Below are 23,568 nucleotides of genomic sequence, written 5' to 3'. Positions count from 1 at the left end.
ATTACTGAGGCTAAGACTCAGGTTTTACTTCACAAAGACTGCACGGTAGATGAGTAAAGACTCATACGAGACTGCAAATGCAAAGTAAATTTGGATCAAAACTCTCATATATCATTTGATATAATTTTGTAAATTGCGCAGCAAATAAATCAGTTATGTCATTGTTTCTAGAACAGAGTTTCTTCTTACAATAGAAACGTGCGCTGTCCATCCCCCGACCAATGAGGGTGGTAACCTGTTAGTATAAATATTATACTTCATATTTAATCAAGTTTCGTGGGGAAATTTTCATTATTTAGGTCTTGGCTTCCAGGCCTACAACAATTTAAGCTCTTCACTTTACTTTTTGTCTCATAATATGCTGTTAAATTCTTGGAAAAACTTGTTACCTACCTTGCCATTAAAAAAGATCAGCATAGTGGCAGTCTCCACGCAGCACTTTCCACTATGCTCATAAAACTGAAAAATTTTTAACACAATACAAATTCCTCTACTGTCAAAAATATTCTGCAAAATGCAGCTATGTAAGGAAAAAAACACTCTGTATATCAAAAGATAAACATTTTTGTAATGTGATATAATATATCATTATTTTCTTATAATAATTATCTATTAATTATAAAAAATTTGTATATATTTGAAAATGTATCTTTCTTTTTTTGATTAATATGTAAACATAATAGGTAAGTTCATAATTTTATATTTTTTCTTTATACTCTCAATTTTTCTCATTCATAATTTGATTACATAATTAAATTACCTATGCAAGATTATAATAATGTAATAAATGTTAAATTATAAAGTAGGTACATTCTTCAATAAAGTGTAGACGTATATACATATAAAAAAATATTCAATATTAAACTACATTTGACAAATTTACGGACATGTGTTACATTATTTTCCGATTTCAAAGATCATCCAAACTTGAATCTTCACTAAAAAAAAAATCAAAAATATATTATTGACTTTAAAAACATTTGCTTAATTGTAGTTTAAACCTTTTTATTGTGATTTCATGCCGCACCAAATTCCGACAAAAATTTTGAGAAACAATTTTTTACTTCTCAGTATTCGACAGTATTGTGGATTTGTGATCGGTTGTATCATTTCGTAAATACCTTTCCATATATCTCTTTCCATGGCTTCCCGAGTTACTGTAGCTTTCATAAAAAGGCTGATTCAGTAAATCTTTTTTAAAATTTTTTATTACATATATCCACGCTTTAGTTTTTTCTCTGGTTTCATTTAAAGACTCCACGTCATATAAATCCCTAATATAATAATTAGGATGATCTTCTAATGTATCGAGTTTTGCTAACACTTTATTATCTATTTGATATACCTCCCCTTGAACGTGATTACCGTTTCCTAAGAAAATAAAATTAAAAAAAAATGTATTGTCAAATTAACTTAATATTAAGTACACACCTGGACTGTATAATATGAAAGGAATGTTATATTTAGTCCCAATAATTAAAGGGAACTTTTCTACAGTTTTGGCATCATAAAGATATTTGTAATGCCCCTCTTGATCCATCGAAAACCACTGATGATTTGGCTCTCCTCTTTTTAGCGTACCATATACAAAAACTTTGTGTAATATAGATGGTGCAGCCATTTCAGATTAATATGACAAAAATATTTGCTAATAACAGAATAGCTACTTTGAATTAGGTTTTCTTATTTTCCAAATATTCTGAGTGAAATATGAAAATTGTGATATTTCAAAGTTACTATGGTTTCGAATAAGCACCTGAGTATATACCTAAATTAGCACTTTAAATTTTGAATTATAAAAATTTTAACTAAAACAAAGTTAATAAATATTTAATAAATTCTATATGTGGGGCCAAACCGCTAAAACACGGCCCTGTGCCTTACGTGTGTACGTTTTTTGCAGCTAGCGCCCCTATCGTTTTTTTAGTAACAACAACGAAACGAACGACAAACGACAATACACAATACCTATGTATGTGGTGTGGGGTGTGGTGTAGTGAAAAATGTGGTAGTTGTATATATTAAATACCAATAATTTATTATATTTTGAAAATACTCACCAGGTAAGAAAATAGAAATATAATTTAACACAAGTTATATTTTGCAACAGGTTGACTTTCACTTGCTCTCTTTGACAGTTTACTAACAATCGGCGCAAAAGTTTAAAACCAATTTATATAATGTACGCAAAGTCGTATATGTGATAATAATAAAAGTCAAGATCTTTTTCTTAAATTTAAGTGATTCTTCTTCTTATTTTCAGTAGTGATATATCTTCTCGTTTTGGCTCCTATGAGTTCTTTCAACTTATTAAGTATATTGTGGCAGCGTTGAAAGTCGTTTCCTTCTGTAGAAATACGTGATATGCCTCTATCACAACCGTAATTATTTATTTGATAATGTAGCATGACAATCATACAGTTTAAACCTTCGCGCGTTATTTTGTTATCTGAAATGAATTAATTTTGGTAAGTCAAATTAACTATTTTTTTTGTAACAAACAAGATAAGTTTAAATTTATCAGTGTATCATTTCCTTGGCAGTAGATATCGTCTACTTCTTTTTCTTCATGTTGGTCCCATATAAATGGATGGTTCAATAAACTGAATTTTGCAGAATTGTTTTTGATCTTATCTGCAGTAATATTTGTTTGAGAAATTAAAGATGATCCTAAAGCATAAAGTACATTATAAACATAAAACACACCACAGAAATGAGACAGTGTAACATTTCAATGAACAAATATCTTTTTAGTTCTTGAATACAAAATTTTATAAGTATATTTTGTTGTCTGACTCATATTTTTTTGTTGCTGGGCTTTGGTTGGTTCATTAAATACTACATTATCCACAAAGATTAACTAAACCAAAGATATAAACGTATTTAAATATATTTGCAGTTTTGCACGTCTTTATTCTAACCTTTAGACGTAAGTCTCTTGGAAGATCGTAAACTAGTGTCGTTTTTCAAAAGGTCGTTGGTAAAATTCATCTGCAATAAATTCAAATAAAAATACATTTTTGGGGTGTCCAATTCAAAAGCATACGTACATTTTTTCTTAAAATTTCAAATCTGATCCTCCTTCTTATTATCATTTCTTCCTCATTAAGAGAAAATTGTTGTAATGTTAACATCAGATGTATGCATCCAATGTCATAAATTTTGTTATCGGCCAAATTAAGCGATATTAATGTTCTGTTTATTCTTAAGAAACGTTCAACGTGTTCGATTCCTTGATTACATATTAAATTACTTGCCAAGTTCAAGTGAAGCAAACGGCTTTCGAAAGGGTAATACAATTCATTTGAAATTTTCTCAATTCCCTTACTGTTTATAGAGCAGAATTTTAAGGATAAAGCAAGTATATTTGTGCCGTGTAGTAGAAAATTAAAGTTTTGCTCCCTATTGGGATTCCCATTCATGCTTACTTCTGATATTGAATGATTTTTCACCAAAAGATTAGCTAATATCTCAATCTGATGTTCAGTCAAATTGCAAAATTCTAATCTGCAAAATGAATGATGATAATGAGTAAATTTATTTTATGTGCATATAACTAAAAGAATAAAATGTTTAAATAGTAACTGTAAATAGTAAAAGACTCGTTTTTGTATATACTTCAAAACAGATATCCGATCAAGGCGTTCTTTTAAAGATTCTATTACTGCAGTGTCAATATTTAAGATGTTTTTGTAACAAACTACTTCTGCATCTTCAAGATAATCTTTCTCAGGTAATAACATCAGTTGTGAAGCAGTCATATTTATTTATCTGGACAAATTTTGTGTAAAAATGTATTTGTTTTTTAACACTATATCTGCTTGCCCCAAGTTTATTTTATAATAATAAAAATATAAATTATATATGAACAACTAATAAATGCTGACAATGAATGAAACTTCTTATTTCAAACCTGTCAAAATTGACACCTGAATGAATTTAAAAATATTTTATTTATAGTAGACCATGGATTTTATCACAATAATAATAAATGAATAATAGAAATGTGTGTACTCATGTTTTAGTCAAAGTTATAAAGTCCATGTTTATTGTTGTTAGATTATAGGGTAGCTTGTAAAACCACTGATTAGATAAGTTGCAGGAAGTTTATTAAAAAAAAAATGATGAAATTGATATACAAGATGTAACATAAAAACTGGTCAAAAGGGAGGATCATTTTCCTCATCCAAATATAAGAATATTTTCTTATGGAAACAATTGCCCACTAAGCCTTTTTTTTTGAAATGTAAGGTGTTAAAAGTTAAAAAGAATTAATATCTCTAAATATCTTTGAGCAAATGAAGATATTGAAATAAAATTTTGCACAATACATAAATAAAATGACACGTTTTTGGCATTATCAAAATTCAAATTTTATTGTTCAGGACTTATTTACTTTTCTATTAGGCTGTTCTGTTTTTGTACAAATTAACAATTTGTGATAATTATATGGGTTTAGATAAATTTATAATCATTTAGTTAACTTAATTTTATAATAGATCTGTCTTATTCACATCTTCCCTTTGCCTCAGTATACTTTTTTAACTTTCCCCCTTGTTTCTCCAAAATGAGGGCTGCTTAAAATATTTTTAAATTTGAATGAGGGAAACCATCCCTTATTTTTGACATATTGTCGTGTTAACACCCTATATTTTTCTTTTCTGTAGGGGTGTATATGCAAATACCACAGTGTGTTTATGGAGGAAGTCAAAAAAAAGAGGAAAACATATTTTTAATTTTATAAAATGTCATTGTAAAAAATTTTGCTTTTGCAAAAAGCACAAATTAAAAACTTGTAGATTTTTATGATTTTTTCTTACATACCCATCTAAGAGGGTGCTGAATACAGAGGCGTATTCAGAATATATTTATTTAAATTTAATGGCCGTTATTAGTGAAAATAAAATATGAAATTTGTTGAAAAGTGGAACTTTTGGTGTTCTACCTTTTAAACAAAATCCGACCGAAATCATTATCATTATCATTAATAAATGCAACTTTTGTCAGGGTGTTCAGGTTTGAAACGGGTCACTCTATATATGTTTGCATTAATTTAAATGATCTCTTTTAGATGCTTAATTTAGAAGTTTCTTGATGCGGACACCGTAAGCTATGTGGTATTTAATAGTAACTGCAAGAAGCTTGATATGGGTGCTCTTAAGCCTTTTCTCTACATTATCAATGTTATGCGCATTATTAAGCCCTTCCTGGATCATAGCTTCTTCAGAAACCATAACATTTGGGAATGAAACTGTTACGTATCAGCCTAGTGTTGGGGTTTATGCGAAATGCAGCAAACCGATAGATTTCAATTACCCAGTGTGTACTCTTTTATCGACAAGAGGTTTTGCTACTGATTCTCATATCTTTCCAAATGTGTGGAAGGCGGCCATAGTATTTTTGGGCTTAGGTAACTACTTTTGAAAGGAAATCGATTTTGGAATTGTTTTATTCATTTCAAAACATTGCAGGTTTAACCATAATGTCCCTAACGGTGTGTATGGGACTTTTGAGCTGTTGCTTTCAAAGCATATTTAAAAAGAGCATATTCACCATTTCTGGGACTGCCCAAGCTGCTGCCGGTATTTATGACAGTACATATTTGTGCATGCAAAATATTACACTCAGCTCTCAATTTCTGTGCATGAGAATCTAATTGATGGTGGTGATTTTACCTAAAATGTGTTAGGATCGCACCACCAATAAGAAGTAGCAGAGGGGAAAGGAAAATATTTTAGGTAAAATCGCCATACAGTAATATCAGCTAACCGCAAATTCATCATCAAACTATAAAATCATTGTAATCATTTTTTTTTATAATTTCAATTTCCTTTGCAAACTTAAGATTGTTTTGTTTTTTCTAATGTTTTTTTTCTAAATCTTATCACCTTATTACTGAAGGAAATATTGAGTTTTATATTTCCAGTCATTGCATGGCTTATAAACCTTTGTAAATTTTTAAAAACCTCTTTCATTTTCAAGAACAGAGCTTTTTGAACTAATACGGGGTTTTACTTTTAATTCAAATGGCGAATCCTTAGGTTAAGAATATTATGCCCTTTAATGATATCCAGAAAGACACTTTGTATTGATAAAAAATTTTAGACAAAATCAATATTGATATTTTTAATAAAGAAAACTAAGACGTAGTGCATTGGATCTACCTAGTACAAAAATATTTGTAAGTAATTTTTGTTTTTAACATTTCGAATACTAAACACAGAGATTTGATAGTTAAACTTTTGTCAGTGAAATCCACAGTTATGTAGGTTGTATTTTGAACGATCTGTCATGTTCCTGATAGAAAAACCTTCTAAGTACTCATCATCAGTGTCCCATGAAAAAGGCACATTTAACCAAAATGGAGAACCAGGATGGCTAATGAGAGTAGGAATAACAAAAAACAAATAAATACAGATACTAGAGAAATTGCTTTCAATGTTAGTAATGAAACTGTTTGGGAAAATTTTGGGGTAGTAGCTAATGTACCCACACCACATTTAACACGTTCAGGGAATTATTCCTTCCAATTTTCCTCCACTTGTATTTCTTCAAATTCCTCAATGAATGTTGTCGATTCTTTTTATCAATGAGGGAAATTTCTCGAGAAATGCAATAAGGAACAAAACAAAACCCACATGAGGTACACGAAGATCGCTTTCAACATCAGTTTTCATTGAATGTTGGGTTGGAATTGTGCGTGACTGGCTAATTGGACTGATATGTCCTTGAAATTTTATAAAGCTTATCAACCAATATAACGAAACACCTTTTATGCCATAATCTTAAAGTTTGCTGAGCAAATTATCACGATTAGTGCAATGAAAACGCTCTGCTAAGATCATAGAAAATATCGATAGGGCAGTCACTCACATCGATGAATCTTATGGCTTCTTCATAAAAAGAATGTGTATCGTGAAAAGGTCTAAGCAAGCAAATTCAAATACCATTGAAAAGGTAAGAGGAACAATGACTGCTCTATAGTTTTCTAACAAAAGATCTTTTTTTTTTCCAAGTTTTATAATAAGTCAGAAAATTATGGGAATAATGTCCCTGGACTTTAATCACGGATTTTTTCCTGTCAGGTCATTTGAAGTCATTCCAATGGAAAATTAGGAAAATTTGAGAAATCTAAGAAACTTGCATTGCCTTGATCTTTAAAACAAAGCGGCTTTCCTCCGAATATCATCAAAGGACAAAATTGCTTAAAATAACCCAAGGAATCACACCTTGAATTTTTGCCATATATTTACTGAACACCTTGTACATTTGTAGGTATATGTTACATAATTGGAGTGATGTTGCATCCAATGGCTTGGGGAAGCAATAGGGTCCAAAAATTGTGCGGAAGAGACGCGTCACCATTCTACATGTCCGATTGTTCCATAGGCATCGGACTCTGGTTAGCAATCATTGGTACAGTTCTAACTTTTATTTGTGCATGTCTGTCTTTACCCGCTGAAAAATCTACCAGCAGCGACAAGGTCCAAGATAAGATATACGAGGGTCAAACTCTTATTTGTCTTACCTAAGTGCTGTAAGTATTATTATGCTCCCTTTCTTTCGGTATGAAAAAATATTAACCAACTTCTGAATCTATCTAGAGATATTTATAACGGGCAATATAAATTTGGTTTTGGAAAAAAATTCTACGAAATATTCGTATGTGAAAAATTAAATAGTAGGGTAAAAGGAAGTCGAGCAAAATCTTGTTAGATTCTTTAATAACAGGCTTTAATTACGGCTAATACATTAAAAGATTTATGTAGGACATGAAGAAATTACATGATTTTATCCATTATCTTTCTTAGGTTTTTTAAGTGAAGTAAACAATACATATCAAAGAGAATACATTTTAATTTTTAGTCTCGAAATGGTTATAACTTAATTTGACTCTAAGCAAAATTTGTTTTGTTAGAGTAACAAGATCATTTGAAAATTTCATCGCATTTTCAGTTTCTCTTAAGAAAAAAACGTTTTAATACTTCAAAATTTGTCATACTTTTTCCATACGAGACACTTGTTATTAGAGGGCAGGTCATAAATCTTTATAATCTTTATTCCATGTGGATCAGCAACTCTCATTAAATCTTGTATGTCTCGTACGCCCCAATCCGGATTTGAAGCTCTTATATTTTTATCAAAGTCTCGATTCGATTGGGGTTCTAAAACTCCGTTATTAGCGTAAGGTCCATACATAATGAGCAAGCCTTTCATTTTTAATACTTCACAAACATTTTTAAACAATGCAAGGGTACACGGGAAGGGGGTGACATGAATCATATTTATATTAATAACGTAATCGAAGTCATTGGGAACACCCCATGTTGTCCAGTCATCTGTAACATTAATTCTAATGGGATCCTTAACGTTTTTTGTAGGTGTTTCGTTGGCGTATGCTTTAATACTATTGAATAATGATGTGTCGTACTCTGATGGTTGAAATGTTAACCGTGGAAAGTGTGCAGCGAAATATGATATATGCTGGCCGGTTCCTGATGCTATTTCCAACACTTGTCCGTCTATATTTTTAGCCATATGCTTGTGCAGAACCTCGAGGATGGGACCTTTATTACTCTCCGCTGATGGGTAAACTATTTTGTTACTGGAAAAAAGTGCCTCGATTAATTCAGCAAGTAAGGGACCAAAGTTAATTTTTTCTTCCAAATGGAACGTTGATTTAGATATTTTTATTAAAAAATGTAAAACTTACCTCATTTTTAAAAAATTACAAGTTGAAAAAAATTCTTTCATCCACAGCATCTGGAACAAAATTTGTCATAATTGTATACCTTCGTTGTATCAAAACATACCAAATATTTAACGTTATGTACTTATATCTAGAATTAAGCTTTAATTTGTCTTAAAAATATTTTATATTGAACATATTTATGCACTTTTTATATTTATATTTTACGTGTTTATTAAAAATGTGTTTAAAAAATTATTCTTTTATTTTCCTTGGAAAAACTTCAGTTTTCGTTACGGAACTCTCAGCAAATTCTGTTCCAGTGACGGCCGGTTGAAAATTAGTCATATTTTGGTAACGAAACAATGATTTCTGAGGTATTTTTTTTTTATTACTTAAGAAATTAAATTTTTTTCACTATTTAAAATTTGATTTGATACCAATATTTAAGGGGCATTCCACGCCAAATCGACCACTTTTAACACTGACCCCTTTTGATTTGTTTGAAACGCTTTTATTGTTATCTACCCTATTGAAAACCTCTGAGAATTTTTTCAAATTTTTTCACCCAACTCAAAAATGTTATGAATTTTTAGCTTTTTTTTAAATAACCATAACATTTTCAAAAATTGAGTTATCAGGACGTTTCTTTTTAATTTTTGTTTTTATATGTACTTTTTGAAAAAAAAATAGATCAAAATTATCTGGACCTATCTTCAGTTTTTTTTTCAATTTTCAAAAAAAAACGAAAATTTCTCTGAACATTTTTTTTTCTTATAAAGAACTGACATTTTTTATTTTAAATCCTTCAATTTTTTCAGTGGCGTTTTTTCGTTTTCTATTTTTATTGATTGAAAAAAAAAAATTAATTTTGCTTATTTTACATATCATTTTGAAAATTTTTGAAAATGTATACAAGAATCCCAAAATTGAAAAAATTTATTCTATGCAGATTGTGACAATTTCAGTCAAAAGAGGATGGTTACAAAATGATTTATTTGAGTTCAAGTCTTTTTTTAAAACCCACTGTTCGTGCAAAAATGGACAAAATAACTTTTTTTTCATTTTCTTTGTTTTTGGATGTAGTTTTCAAAAAAAATACAAAAAAATTATTCAAAACGATCTTTTATTTTTTCTTATCTTTAAAAAAGAAATTGAAATTTTTTTCATGTTTACCACTTTCAATTATTTCTTTCATATACATTTTTTCAATGTGGTCGATTTGGCGTGGAATGCCCCATTAACATTAAATAATTTTTTTGAAAATTTAAAAATAAAAAACAGAAATGTATTTTTTCATCATGAAGTTTATGTAGAAGTAATGGGGTAAATTAGCAGTGATAAAGTGGTCATATTTTCATGAAGCACACAGAAAACTTTTATGACGAAAAAATTTCTGATGAAATTTACGAAAAAAAAATTAAAATAGGGGTGGCTGCTCTTGAGATCTTACACATGTATTTACAATATATTTTTTTCTTGATCAACTGATAAGTACAAAATTTTAATTTTTCTTAGTTACAGAATTATCAAATTATAGTTTAAATATATGTACATATATCATTATGAGGAAAAATGTATGCAAAAAATTAAAAAAGGTTGATTATGAAAAAATTTTATGAAATATTTTGCAAATAAATACCTATATGTGCAATCTTTCTTGATATCGGAAGGCCGGCAACCCCTTTCTGAATTTTTTATTTTGCAAATTTCATTTAAAATTCTTTCGTCGTGAAGTTCCTCTGTATGGGTCTAGATATCATCCTCTAAAAAAACTATATGTCCAATGCTTCGTGACCACTTTAATTTTCACGAGCCTTCACTGTAAATTAGAGTCCTTTTCAATTCGGTATTAACATTTATTTTCCTTGCCATCGTCAGGTAAAAAAAAAAATGACAATCATTGGAGAAAACCGAAACTGGTAGGAAAAGGAAAATAAATGTTTATATTGGATTAAAAAGTACTCTAATTTACAACCATCACACTTACCGCCATCCAGTATTACAGTGGGTTTACTTCAAAAGGTTGTGGGCCTAGAAATCATTTTCTAAAAACCAGTGTGTGTTCTACGTTGCATTATCAAAATATGACCGCATTAATTTTCACTAGTCGCCACTGTTCTATTCTTGAAATTCTTCAATTTTCTCTGTTTTTTTATAACTAAGTTTGCATTCACTTGACCAAAAAATAAAATGAATGTTAGCAATAAAAAATAATGTACCTAAAATTCTGCCCTAGCAGTACGAGGTTTGATCAAAAAGTTACGGAAATTTTCAAATTGCGTGTGTTGCATCGTCAATTTTTAGGCAGCTGCCATGCTTAGTTTGTGTTTCGCGAGCGAATGAATAAGACTTACCTCAGTGTTTTTTAGAGATTCTTGTGGTCAGACCAGAATTTGATATTTTCTGTTAAAACAGAATTAAGTGCAGCGAAGTGTTCAAAATCTTAAAGAAGGCCTTTGGCGACGGTACTATGTCACAGCCATGAGTTTATCAATGGTACAAATATTTTCAGAAAGGCCAAGAGATGTGAAAGTCCTAACCGTTTTCTTCAACTACAATGGAATAATTCATCACGAATTTTTATCGCTTGGTCGTACAGTTAAAAAGAAGTACTATCTATAAGTTTTGCACAATTATTTATGTCAGGCAATGAAGAGAAAATGACAAGAACACAAGAGACAATTCATGGATTTTGCACCACAACATACAGGCGCATACCGCTCTGCGTATCCAACAGTTCTTGGTGAAACACAACACCGTTGTAATGCTACAATCACCCTAATATCTGGTCATGACCCCTAGGACTTTTTCCTATTTCCCAAACTCAAAAGGATACTCGAAGGACGTTTTTCAACAATAAACGATGAAAGCAAAATCGCACACTGTGCTCATGACGAGACCTAATGAATTCAGCATTCAGGCATTCCATTAGTGTTTTTTAAATTGGAAACTATGTTGGCATAGTACTTTGAAGGGGATGGGAAAAAAATTGAAAATTCCGGTTACTTTTTTATCAAACCTCGTATAACATGTACATTATCGCAGAAACATAATTATCAATTCAGCACAAATATTTAGTTAAAAACGAATTGTTTAGTTTCTTTAAAGTGGTTCTTCATTCAGTTAAAATTGTTTTTCAGTCATTACTTTTATCCACTGTAATAATGTGATTTTAAACGTATAAGAAGAGAAATGTAATTAGTGGATATAATACCTAAAATATAATTGGAGACACTATTGGTTTTGTGTGGGAGGCATAAAATTTAACTGTTCGTCTTAAAATTATGACGTAGAGGAATTATTCATTTTGTGATATTATTACAGGCACAAGCCTCGAGGGTGAATAAAACGTGCAACTGCCTCACCAAGCATTTAACTTTAGCCAATATTTATGGCAAGGTAAATTAATGCATTTTATGAGAATACTGACAAGATATTTAGGTCATAACATAACAGTACTACAGCTTTGACATTTGGTAAACTAAAAAAATCAATGTCGAATTCTTCCAGTGTTGCCAATCCCCATTTGAAATGCTGTACATTGAACACCAAAGCCTTTTTACCTTTTTTCATTTTTTGTATATGAAATAAAAAAAATAGCAACATAAAAGTGTATATTGTCAACAAATAAATAATATAAATACAACTTCATTTACTTTTCTTTTACAATTTTCTTTTTATTTTTTACATTTGAAGGTATATATACACCGTGTCCAGTTTTCTTCAAATGATCAAATAATTTATTTTTCGAAGGAAAACTAGACTTACAGGTAATACAATTATGATCAGTATCAATATCTAATACGTTACGTTCAATTTCTTTTTTCATTTTCTTATCTCTATTTTTTTTATTGGCTTGCACTGTGTTTTCAGGTTCAGAACTTTTTTCATTAATGTCTGACTTCATTTTATTACTGTTTCTTTTGTTCTTCTTTTTGTGTTTTTTATCCGGGACGATACCCAAGTTTTCTTCAGATTCGATTTGCTCTGGAATAACTTTATCTACGTCATTATGTGTTTCCTGTAGATCAACTGGAAGAACGTTCCGAGATTTCTTCTTCTTTTTTGATTTAGTTTGTATAACATCTTCCATTTCAATATTATTTTCACTAACATCGTCATCTAAGATGTCTTCATGATTTGTTTCTGATTCGATACACTCTGTATCTTCAAGTTCTTCATCACAATCATTTTCGTTTAACATAAGTTCTTTTAGTGCAACTATATTTTCCTTATGTTTTTTGCTAAATTCATGATTTTCGAATGCATTCACCGTTTTAAAGATTTTGTTGCAGGCTACACAGTAAAGACTACTAAGATCGTTTTCTTCCTCTTCATCTTCAGAATTTGAAAATTCTTCTCCAAATTGTTCAACAAGATTTTTCTCTATTTCTTCTAATTCGGATTTAAAATTATCAAATTTGGACCACTCTGGTTGACTGCCAGATTCATTTAATTCTTGCTGCCTTTCCAATCTCTTCTGCTTACTTAATAGTTCCCTTTTCTTTTTGTTTTCCAATGATTTTTGTTCTTGTATTTTTTTTTGGGCCTGGACACGTTTATCCCTCTTTTTTACGAATGCTACTAGATTCCTGACTTCTTCATTGCGTTCTTTCCTAGCCTTTTGCCTGACTTTTTTGTTTTCTTTTTCTACTAATTTAACATATCTTCTATCTTTAGTTGAAGTTATATCATACGGATCTAACCACACATAACTTTTTTTTGTAGTATAATTTAACCAATAGTTATAAAATTCTGACACTTTCTGATAATCAGTTTGGGAATTCCCAAAACTAGGTACTTCACAAAATTCTTCTTTGTCTTGCATAAATTCCATATCTTCTTTTGCAATACTTTCAAAAACATTTCTATATATTGCATAAAACCCTTTCTTGTCATCTTCGTATCCCTTAAAACATGAGGTATTAAAGTAGTGAAACACATCTAAACTTTTATCTTCGAATTCAGAATTTGAACCACGTAAAATTTGTTCTCTATGGTTGTCATACCATGCTCTCTCCTGACGATCGCTTAGTACTTCATAAGCTTGTTGTACAAGTTGAAATTGTTCCTTGGCAAGCTCAGGATTTTCTAAATTCTTATCGGGATGCCACTTTAAGGCTAATTTCCTATAAGCTGTCTTTACATCAGAATCAGAAGCGTCTTTAGAGACGTCCAATACTTCATAATGACACTTCATATTTATTTATTCTCACTGATATACGACAGATAAAACGTATATGCTTTAATCACAAATATAATGTTATTTTTGAGAACGTTATTTCACACCATAGATTTGTACATAACCAAATTTTGAATGTCTCTCTTTTTTCCTTTTTCTTTAGGTTATTTCCAATTCTATGGTTAACACAATTGACAGATAGAAAAAAATATTAATACCAACATAAAACAAATATGAGATGCATTCTTCTGAAATATATTAAGAACTTGAAGATCGTTCACTTATATCACACTCCCTTGCACTGAAACGATTAATAATAGTCCAGGAGTGCTCCAACTGCTACACCCGAGTGGAGCTTAGATATCGCATTAGTTCACTTCACTCGGAAACGCTATTAATTTTTAGTTATTTAGGAATTTAGGGTTTTCGTGCACTTGTACTTTTTCACCAAACACCAAATAGCAAATAAATGTCAAACAGCTGATCGTTGGATAAAATGGCGAATTACAGATCTAAAAATTATACAAAAATATAATTGTAAAAGTAATCCGTCCTCTTGTAGACTCGGAAACAAAATGTAAGGCGTTATATTTATGAAATATGTAGTGAATGCAAATTTTTATCAAGTGAAAAGTGTGGTTAATTATCATCTTGTGACATCAATTTTTTTTATATTTATGTTATTGTACCAGTTTAAACCACTATGCGTAATATAATTTGTTACTTTCTATTAATTAGATCAATTAGAATGGTTTCAAATTATTTTGACTCTTAATATATGTTATATCATGTGACTTTTATAAGCAAAACAATAATTGACACTAATTTGTTCCATTGAACTTGTAATAAAATGTTTTTCATTGTAAAACATAGTACTAATTAATTTATTTATTTTAGACAAAATGCCAGGCACTAGTCTTGTGGTACCAGTTGTGCTTTGGGGCAAATGTGCCCCAACACACTGTATATCGTGCATTTATCTTTCAAAAGATCAAAAAACTTTGGCTACAGGATGTTATGACGGTCAGATATGTTTATGGTGAGTTTTTGTTAATTTGTGTTAGTTTATTACATTGTACCATTTGAGCAACAAATCAATACTTGTCTCATAAATTTATTGACTGATTTTCATAAAATGTACAACAATTAACATATTTTACTTTGATTTTAAAAGATTTTAATATTATTTGCAAAACCAATGATATATGCTGTAAATATTAGGAATTTAAAAAAAAAATTGTCTACGTTGCTGGCCCATCTTAACATTCATTAATTCAGGTTATATAAATATTTTTTAAATGATTAATGTATGAAATTTATAGATTTTGAAGATATTTCTAGGTTTTTTTTTATTCAAGTTGTTCACTTAACAGAAAAAGTTAATAGCGCTAAAAATTTATGTTTTATTAGGTTGAAGAGTTAATAGAAGTTAAAGTATTTGTACAAACCTGATTCTAAATCAACTTAACTTTCTACTTACTAATACGAGTACTGTCTACCTAAATTGAAAGAAAATTCCTTAATACACATATAAATTATTCTCTCTTAGGCTGTTTAATGATACAATCAAGTCATATAGAGTACCTAATAATTTTTTAGGCAAGTTGATCCCGAAACACTCCAAATGACCCCAAGATGTTTACTAGTAGGTCATACAGCTCCTATATTATGTATATCTAAAGCCTCCATAGTACAAGATAATAACTATATAGTGTCCAGTTCTGAAGCAGGTGAAATGTGTACTTGGGATTTGGTCGATGGTAAATGTAGAGAGGCAGTTAAATTACAGCAAGTTCACACAAATATGCAGGTATTTACTTGTAAAAAAAAAGATATTCATCTACTGCAAAGCTCTAGTAACAAGTACTTTTATTTCTTTTAGGCTTATCTCATGTGTACTTGCGAGGATGTTAGATTATTCTGTAATGGATACTATCCAGAGATAATAGTCATGGACCCATTTAGTTTAGAAGTCTTATTTGTATTATCCTCCAAACAGAACCCTGATTGGATAAGTGCTCTTCATGTAAGTAAATAAACGCATATAGTTAATGTATATGGTAGACAACCTATTTAATGTTTACCAACTTCTGACAAATTTTGCAAGGAATTGGCACAATTGACTTTGTTTTTGATACTATTTTAAAATTTAAGATAAATTAGCTGATAGAATGTAACTAAATAAATAAACTCACTAAAAATCTCCAGAAATTCGCCAGTAAATTAGAACAAAAACAGGGTAAATGTGAAACGGATTTAAATAAATGTAAAATATAGTTTAAATAATGTAACTGCGCCTACATCCCCATTTTTCATAGGTTTTGAGACCTACGAAACGTAAAGACGATGTGGTCTTAGCGTTGACCACAACAGGAATGGTCAAAGTTTGGACGTTACTGGGGCACGAGAATAAACATTCAGAGCCCATATACGAAAATGAGAGCAAACAAATCAGAACATTGAACGCTGTATGCTTACAGTGTTGTTCGTATAATCAACGAACGGTTTTAGTTGTTTGTACCAAGTATTGGCAAATATACGATGCAGGTAATATAAACTTCGATAATTTAAAGCATTAAATTGTACGACGAGTATCGTAAAAGTTTTATTACAGTACAGATATTAATTAGCGCAATATATTATTATGAAATGTTTTCCTGATTTGAAGACAGTTACAATTTAGTAAGAATGTTACGTCTTACAGGTGATTTTAGTGTTTTATGTTCCTATTTGGCGCCCAGAGGTGAGAGATGGATGGCTGGAGACTTTCTAGCTATCGACCGAATAATAATGTGGTCAGATGCCGGAAAAGGTTACCTTTATAAGTTACCCGCTAAGTAAGGCTTGTATAATACGTAATACTAATAAATCTGAATATTCTGGTGTAGGATAGTAAAAATACTGTTTTAAATTTGGATACGGTTTTGGTTTTTTTTTTTTTCAAGGGGGTTTTGGGTGTTTTATATGGTTCTTGCTTTGTGAACAAGTTTTTATGATCCTGCACTGTCACATGGAACAAAAAATTGGTGTAGGGTGTTTTTCAGTCAATTAAAATAATATTAACTAAAACGTTTGCCTCGACATTGCCCCAGTTTGAACAATAAATGTCATCGTTGCCTGCTAATTTCTAATACATATGACCTTGATTATAAATTAGCTTTGTTTGCAATTTGAACATCAATTTAACAATATAAAACAACTTTTTTTTATTCAATGAACAGATTGAGAATTGTTATATATTCTTCAGTGCCGTAGGTACTGATGATTTTATTAAAAAGTAACGTCATATTTTGGATTGTGCCCATTTAAAGTGAGATTAAATGAGACCGAAAAAAAATACACCCTGCACCTTTCGTCAGCTCGTAATTATTAAGACAGTTTTATTGTTCTACCAGAAAAAGATAATAACTTTTTTTTAATAGTTTTGCAATTTAAGTTCCATTTGGTTTTATTTAAAATGCACCTGCCATTAGCCAGTTGTATTAATACATTTTTTTTTATTTCACCTGGACAACAGCAAACTACGTGGCAAGAATATTAATAATAGGTTAGAAAGTCACTATATTTATGTGGGATTATTATTTGCTTTAGGCAGAAAAACTTCTTTACTGTTCAATTTGTATAGAATCTACTTAAAAAGGGAAAGTTACGTTTCGCACAAAAATAATATTCATTATCGTTTTTTTAAGATACTTTAATTCATTCAATTCAGTTTTAATTAATTATTTTACTATGGTCATTTACAAGTGTAAATTTTACAGTAATATTTTGGTTTAAATTGATTTATTTTTTCTAAAATTATTATTAATTATTTATTTGTTACAACTGTCCATTATCTTTCCCAAACTCTTACATATCTAAGTGATTATTACAGTTAAAAATCTTTGACTTTTTAACTTTTAGACACGGATAAGAGTAAGGAAGTTTTTTAATCAGTATTTACCTTTTCACAACTAACATTTTAACGACTTATAAGTATAGGTATTTAAAATTTTTGTAGGAATTTGTGCTATTACTTTACTATTACTTCTAATAAGTATTGAATTAGACAAATATTTAATACCAAATGCAAATACACGCTACAAAGTGAATCTAAATTATTAGTTTCCAATTTTAACTTTGTTTTATATAATTTTCGTAATAATTTTATGAAGTTAATTCATTTAATGCTTAAAAGGTAAATACTAGCAACATTGCTTATTTTTTAATTCCTTGCATGTACTAAAATTCCTTTTTTCTCTATAAGGTTATGAATAAAGGCTGTCACAAATTCGCTTCTCACTACAGGGACCTCGGAAACGGTAAGAAATACGAAGTAGCTTAAATAGGGGCAAAGTTGCGTAATCAGGGGACCAACATTATGCCTCTAAAAAGTCAGGGCTAACATGATTAGTTTTCGAAATATTCGAAAAAGAAATTTTGGAAATCCGTTTTTGTTTCATTTCAGCCTTGTTTGAGGTGACATTGAAAAAAGAAGCACACTTTCTAATGGCCATTTTTTGCCCTCTATCGAAGGGTATAATAAATTTTTATATGTAACGTTTCGTCTCTCCAGGACCATCATCAACTTCATTTTTTTAAATAAGACCCTAGAAATTTTATTACATTTTTTGCAAGCCTTCATGACCCCCAATACTGTACTACCTCAGCCCGAACCAGATTCGAACGTTTTGTCTCGAAAAATTTATCTTCAGTGTATTCGTTCCAAATTTTTCTAAATTTTTTATTTAGATTTCTTTGTTTATTGAATTATTGTACACTGTAAGTGTCGTTAGACCCTGTGAAATCCATCTAGTTATTTAAACTATTACCACCACACGTTTCAATAAAACATTTATTATTATTAACTATTACCATCACTTGGTCATACATAAATAACTCAATAAGTTATTGCTTCAAAATTAAAACATTATTACAATTTTAATTTTATTATGACAAATTAATTCTTAAAAATGCATATGAACAACCAAAACGCCAATGAATATTATTCTTTAAAAAATTTCAGTAAATGTTCAAAAACATTTCGTTTTGGCTAAGGTTGAAAATGAAGATCAGCGTAATATTATCAGAATTTATTATATCTGCAACTGCAACTGTGAAAGAGCATGTCAGATGTATTTGTATTAATATCCTGAAAGAAATAGATCGGAATTTGTTTGAATTTTGAGCACTCGAGAAACCTAGAAATAACTATGGACACGGAATAAAACCCTAATAATGTTTTATTCGTATATGTGGTAATAGTTTGAATAACTAGATGGATTTGACAGGGTATAACGACACTTACAGTGTACGATAATTCAATAAACAAAGAAATCTAAATAAAAAATTTAGATAAATTTGGAACGAATACACTGAAGATAAATTTTTCGAGACAAAACGTCCGGATCTGGTTTGGGCTGAGGTAGTACAGGATTGGGGGTCATGAAGGCTTGCAAAAAATGTAATAAAATTTCTAGGGTCTTATTTAAAAAAATGAAGTTGATGATGGTCCTGGAGAGACGAAACGTTACATATAAAAATTGTTTATGCCATTCGATAGAGGGCAAAAAGTGGCCATGAGAAAGTGTTTTTCTTTTTTCAATATCACCTCAAACAAGGCTGAAATGAAACAAAAACGGATTTCCAAAATCGTTTTTTTATTTCAAATATTTCGAAAACTAATCATGTTAGCCTTGATTTTTTAGAGGCATAATGTTGGTCCCCGAATTACGCAATTTGCCCTCATTTAAGCTAGTTTGCATCTCTTACCGTTTTCGAGATCCCTGTAGTTAGAAGCGAATTTGTAACAGCCTGTACAACAAATTATTTAAACATGGATTGTTTACAGAATGTTTGCTGCACACTTTTTCAGTTTTTTGTCTGGTTTAGTTCAGTTTTTTGCAAACATGAAAAAATCCAAAACTCGTGTTATGCATTTTTTATTGAAAAATTTTATTAACTTCAGAATTACCCAGATTTTTTGATTTTTTGTAATTATATATTTTATGTCTTGAACATACCTTTCAAAATAAAAAATATTCATAAATTTTTTAAAATTATTTCTGATGAATATATTTGCCTTTTTAAATTCAACCAATTTTGAAATACTGTTCTTTTGTGTAATTCTGAACATTTGTTGAAATAAAAAATGAGTTAATTTTATTTTTCATGTGGTCTTGTACTTGAGGACGCATACATTCTTGTTAAAATTAAACTTGAGATGGGACATATTTTGGAAAAAAAATTGAATTAAATTGGTCAGATACTAAAAAAGTTATAGACATGAAATTGTAGCTTCTTAATTGGAGATTATTAAAAAATTATTTTGTTAAAAACAGTACTAAATTTTATTACATATAATTTATAGGATTTAAAGTTTAGTCTGGTTAAAAATTTATTCAAGCTAGTAACAATATTTGGTTTTACGTCTGTAAATATTATCTTCTCAAATACATATTATCACTTTTTCCATTTTGTAGATTTACTTAAATTATAAATTAAATTATTCATACGGATTTAGTATATGCAGGATATCTGTACACTGCACAAATATTTGGTTTTATGGTTTATAGTTTTTGTTGCTGTGGCATGGTATATTTTTCTGCAATTATCGTGCAACGTTTTTCCTTTAATCTATAGCTCTCATCAGTTTGCTTCTATTCTTTACCCACAGTAGAAATTTTTTATAGTATCACTTGTTATTTTTTTTTCTTTAGATGTTAAAAATATATAAGAATTTCCTATTAAAAATTTCTGTTATGGTGTCGTGTGTATGTACTTGCTTAGTTTAATTACTGATTATTTTGCTGATTTTATACATGTCAAATAAAAAATTTGCAAGAGGAACTAAAAAGTATGGTGAGAAGTTCCATTGCATTGCTTTTTTTTACTAAAAAGTGAAGGTTAATAAATTTTGCATACATTAATAATAATTATTCAATGCAGGTCACTTCTATTGGACATTTCAAAGACAACAGTTAAAAATAATTTGTTTGAGTATTTAATCTTATACTGCTGTGATAATGATTAGTTGATGAACTTTATCTCAAATATAAGTTCCGTTTGAACTACTAAACAAATTTTTCTATTTTTATCATATTAAAAATTGAAAATCTTTGGATCTCAAGTAAATAGATTTTTTTAAATTTTATTTCTATGGCAAGTTATTCCATCTTTATATGAAAGAAATCAGTAAAATAATTACATGTACATAAATGTGCAGGGTAGTTTACAACTATACTATTTATAATTTATATTTTGTTATAAAATGAAATATGAAAACGGCTCAAATTAATTTTTAATTTTGGTTTTATTTAAAAAATTTTTTTTTTTTTCAGTACTGATATACGTTTTCATATTTCTAATATATATTTTCGCCCTGTACTCTTTGCCTTGTACATAAGTTAGTACGAGATCAAATCACTTTTGGATAATTTTTATTGAGCTTTCACAAAATTCCACCATTTCTTTAAATATATAATCCCTATAACATTCTTTTGCATGACACGAAAGAAATTAAAAAATACTGAATAAAATGAATATTTATATGCACAGGGTGTAACTTTAAGTGGGGATCAGTTTATAGCAGTAGTATCTGTCCCAAATTACTATGATTTTTTTTTAATGAATAAATGGTGGAGTTATTCGTTTTTAAAACTGTACTTAAATTCTTGTTCTCGGAAAGCGAAACTGCAATGGAAAGTAATTTATAAAAACAGATTGCTTTTTTATGTTATAGTCAGAGTATTTTTTGATGTCTATGATGACAAAATGCCAAAAATAAAATCAAATTTAAGGTATTTTTAAATAATTATTATTTTTTTGCGCGGTTAAATTAAATATTAGTCAATACTGGTATAAGAGTAGTCAAGTAAAACTAATTTAAATTAAATAATAACTATACTCTCTTTTTTATAAAACATACCTAATAAACAATGAATAAAAATAATTACTATTTGATAATTTGAAATATTTTTTAAAATTACATTAAAAAGTTTTTAACAAAAATTATTTAAAGCACTGTGTTTAGTTTGTGAATCTCAGTGTCAATGACATTTATTGTCTTAATTTGGGTAAACTACATATTAATCCACCTGATGTGATATAGGCCAATGAATAAAGCATTAAATCAGTGATTTTGTGACAAAAATACTAGTAGCAAACGTAAAAGACAGTCTGTAGATATATGCTTATATGTTTCTTACTCCAATTTACCATTAATGAATTTTTTTATAAACATTTGTATGCAAAAAAACATATTTTTAATTTTTTGCTTATAAAACCTAAACTAGTGAAACAATTTGAATGCTACAAAGACTCCCTTGACCATCCTCCACTACTCGACCGTGTACGCGCGCTCAGCCGTTTTTTAGCATGTTTGGAGGAATTTTTCATCTATTTCACATTATTTTATCGGAAAATTAGAATATACATTTTGTGATATTATACTTCTACTTTTAAAATCCGACTGAAAAATTAAAATCGGACCACCACCAACGCATCCAGAAGTTTTGCAAAATAGTGCTACAAAAAATTCAAATTGTAATTGTGCCAAAACTAATAGTCCGACAGCCCTTGCTTTGTGCACACTTAAAGTACATTATAATTCACTACTTTTGAGCACAGGGTCAGCTGTACAACTTAAGAAATAGCAGAGTAATGAATTTAAAAAAAACCCCTAAATTTTTCGATTTTTCTTCGTTTCAAATTATCCAATCGGATTGATCAACCTCTCGTTTTATTTGTATTTCGATTCTCTACAAATTGTCTCTTTATAGCATTCAGATTGCTTTATTATTTTAGATTTTATAAGCAAAAAACTAAAAAAAAAAGCGTTTTTTGCATAAAAATGTTTATTAATGGTGTAGCCTTGCATTTAGTATTCACAACGGAATTTGAATAAACAAACTTAAGATGTATGTTTCTAATGTTTAGAGGTACCCTCCCTGTTATTTAAAGTTGCACCCTGTATATATAACTAGGCACAAATATTTATTTAAACGGGTTAGTCTTATTTTGTTCTTTATATTAGAGATTTTCTAATTCATATGTGCTCATTCTAACATATCATATAGTTTTTGTGAATCTCAATAAATAACATGCTACAAAAGTGAGAAAAATCAAAAAAGCGTATGTTATAATTACACTGTCAATTGCAGCAGTACACCAGATCACAAAGACTTCCATACACCTAGTGTAGAAAGTGATAGCCCATTTTTATATTGTATCTTGAACCAACCGGATAATAAGGTAATTACAGTTAATATTCAGTAAACTATGTTTTTTTAAAGCAAATACTTTGAGCTGATCGATTTTTGTATTTAAATAAATAAAATTTTAGCCGCTCTCGTGCCCCCCCGCGATGAGATTTGTTACAACCATCAAACACGACAGACAGTACCGATATTTATTAAGGGGGGACTCGGAGGGGTATGTCCTAGTCTGGAACATTCCTGATATATCGGCAGCTCAGTTGCAAGAGATACAGAGGCAGAAACCTCCGCAACCCGTTATTATGACCGCGACTATAACCACCAGCCTCACGGAAGCGTGGGAGAGCATGGTTCCTAGCCCTGTAGGGATTTTGGATCAATTGGAAAAACAAGAAGGACAATGTGAGTAAATGAATATGTGATTTTTGGAATAAACCAAATTCAACATTATCAACATCAGAGAGCTTCTAACAGGTGTTAATATAACGATTGCTCTCCAT

The 23,568-nt window shown here is 29.7% G+C and overlaps 5 protein-coding genes across 18 annotated transcripts in view; 2 read left to right on the top strand and 3 right to left on the bottom strand.

Moving 5' to 3' along the window:
* Positions 1-726: 726 nt before the first annotated feature.
* LOC108910792 (putative gamma-glutamylcyclotransferase CG2811) lies at positions 727-2,244 on the bottom strand. Of its 5 annotated transcripts, none has more exons than XR_001964472.1 (4): positions 2,061-2,244; positions 1,432-1,648; positions 1,002-1,371; positions 727-938 (listed from the first exon to the last, which is right to left on the bottom strand). XR_001964472.1 is itself a non-coding variant. In XM_018715516.1 (4 exons), the coding sequence occupies exons 2-4, from the start codon at positions 1,619-1,621 to the stop codon at positions 911-913; spliced, it is 468 nt and encodes a 155-aa protein (XP_018571032.1). In that variant the 5' UTR covers positions 1,622-1,648; positions 2,061-2,244; the 3' UTR covers positions 727-910. The 5 variants fall into 5 exon arrangements, 4 of the variants coding, with proteins under 4 accessions (XP_018571032.1, XP_018571031.1, XP_018571030.1 ...); XM_018715516.1 differs by having other exon boundaries at positions 1,122-1,371; XM_018715515.1 differs by having other exon boundaries at positions 727-1,371; positions 1,432-1,663.
* On the top strand, positions 1,943-8,473 carry LOC108910791 (LHFPL tetraspan subfamily member 2a protein). Of its 2 annotated transcripts, XM_018715513.1 has the most exons (6): positions 1,943-2,063; positions 2,264-2,468; positions 5,072-5,410; positions 5,472-5,582; positions 7,276-7,537; positions 8,382-8,473. In XM_018715513.1, exons 3-5 carry the CDS (start codon positions 5,113-5,115, stop codon positions 7,530-7,532), a joined length of 666 nt encoding a protein of 221 aa, XP_018571029.1. In that variant the 5' UTR covers positions 1,943-2,063; positions 2,264-2,468; positions 5,072-5,112; the 3' UTR covers positions 7,533-7,537; positions 8,382-8,473. The 2 variants fall into 2 exon arrangements, with proteins under 2 accessions (XP_018571029.1, XP_018571028.1); XM_018715512.1 differs by lacking the exon at positions 2,264-2,468.
* On the bottom strand, positions 7,696-12,253 carry LOC108910790 (methyltransferase-like 26). 4 transcript variants are annotated; one of them, XM_018715508.2, is made up of 4 exons: positions 11,907-12,253; positions 10,680-10,865; positions 8,714-8,763; positions 7,696-8,605 (listed from the first exon to the last, which is right to left on the bottom strand). In XM_018715508.2, the coding sequence occupies exons 2-4, from the start codon at positions 10,683-10,685 to the stop codon at positions 7,987-7,989; spliced, it is 675 nt and encodes a 224-aa protein (XP_018571024.1). In that variant the 5' UTR covers positions 10,686-10,865; positions 11,907-12,253; the 3' UTR covers positions 7,696-7,986. The 4 variants fall into 4 exon arrangements, with proteins under 4 accessions (XP_018571024.1, XP_018571025.1, XP_018571026.1 ...); XM_018715509.2 differs by having other exon boundaries at positions 12,058-12,253; XM_018715510.2 differs by having other exon boundaries at positions 12,123-12,178.
* Positions 12,254-12,368: 115 nt separating this feature from the next.
* On the bottom strand, positions 12,369-14,018 carry LOC108910765 (dnaJ homolog subfamily C member 21; the record flags this gene model as incomplete). The annotated part of the gene is made up of 1 exon (XM_018715473.1): positions 12,369-14,018. A coding segment is annotated over exon 1 (1,524 nt), but the record flags the coding sequence as incomplete, so codon positions are not given.
* Positions 14,019-14,360: 342 nt separating this feature from the next.
* Positions 14,361-23,568, top strand: part of LOC108910788 (WD repeat-containing protein 7) — a 29,315-nt gene continuing 20,107 nt past the window's right edge. For 3 of the 6 annotated variants that reach the window (XM_018715503.2, XM_023454781.1, XM_023454778.1), the window contains exons 1-9: positions 14,361-14,451; positions 14,772-14,913; positions 15,474-15,684; positions 15,757-15,900; positions 16,193-16,421; positions 16,579-16,711; positions 17,392-17,421; positions 23,015-23,105; positions 23,197-23,470. In XM_018715503.2, coding sequence (XP_018571019.1) covers positions 14,777-14,913; positions 15,474-15,684; positions 15,757-15,900; positions 16,193-16,421; positions 16,579-16,711; positions 17,392-17,421; positions 23,015-23,105; positions 23,197-23,470 — 1,249 coding nt within the window. In that variant the 5' untranslated portion in view covers positions 14,361-14,451; positions 14,772-14,776. The remainder of the gene's footprint in view (positions 14,452-14,771; positions 14,914-15,473; positions 15,685-15,756; positions 15,901-16,192; positions 16,422-16,578; positions 16,712-17,391; positions 17,422-23,014; positions 23,106-23,196; positions 23,471-23,568) is intronic. The other 3 variants (XM_018715504.1, XM_023454779.1, XM_023454780.1) reach the window with 1 other exon arrangement.

Source organism: Anoplophora glabripennis, unplaced genomic scaffold, assembly GCF_000390285.2.
Source record: "Anoplophora glabripennis isolate ALB-LARVAE unplaced genomic scaffold, Agla_2.0 scaffold402, whole genome shotgun sequence".
Taxonomy (NCBI): Eukaryota; Metazoa; Arthropoda; class Insecta; order Coleoptera; family Cerambycidae; genus Anoplophora; species Anoplophora glabripennis.
The sequence above is the reverse complement of the archived record's forward strand: the minus strand, read 5'-3'. Positions and strand labels throughout refer to the sequence as shown.

Excerpts from the sequence above, each read along its gene's own strand:
- LOC108910790 (XM_018715508.2), bottom strand. Across the intron at positions 8,606-8,713 it reads TGTAATTTTTTAAAAATGAG|TAACAAAATAGTTTACCCAT; the intron begins GTAAGTTTTACA and ends ACTTTTTTCCAG.
- LOC108910792 (XM_018715515.1), bottom strand. The coding sequence starts at position 1,621 with ATGGCTGCACCATCTATATTACACAAAGTTTTTGTATATGGTACGCTA. Across the intron at positions 1,372-1,431 it reads TTTCATATTATACAGTCCAG|GAAACGGTAATCACGTTCAA; the intron begins GTGTGTACTTAA and ends TTATTTTCTTAG.
- LOC108910791 (XM_018715512.1), top strand. The coding sequence starts at position 5,113 with ATGTGGTATTTAATAGTAACTGCAAGAAGCTTGATATGGGTGCTCTTA. Across the intron at positions 5,411-5,471 it reads CATAGTATTTTTGGGCTTAG|GTTTAACCATAATGTCCCTA; the intron begins GTAACTACTTTT and ends AAAACATTGCAG. Across the intron at positions 5,583-7,275 it reads GACTGCCCAAGCTGCTGCCG|GTATATGTTACATAATTGGA; the intron begins GTATTTATGACA and ends GTACATTTGTAG.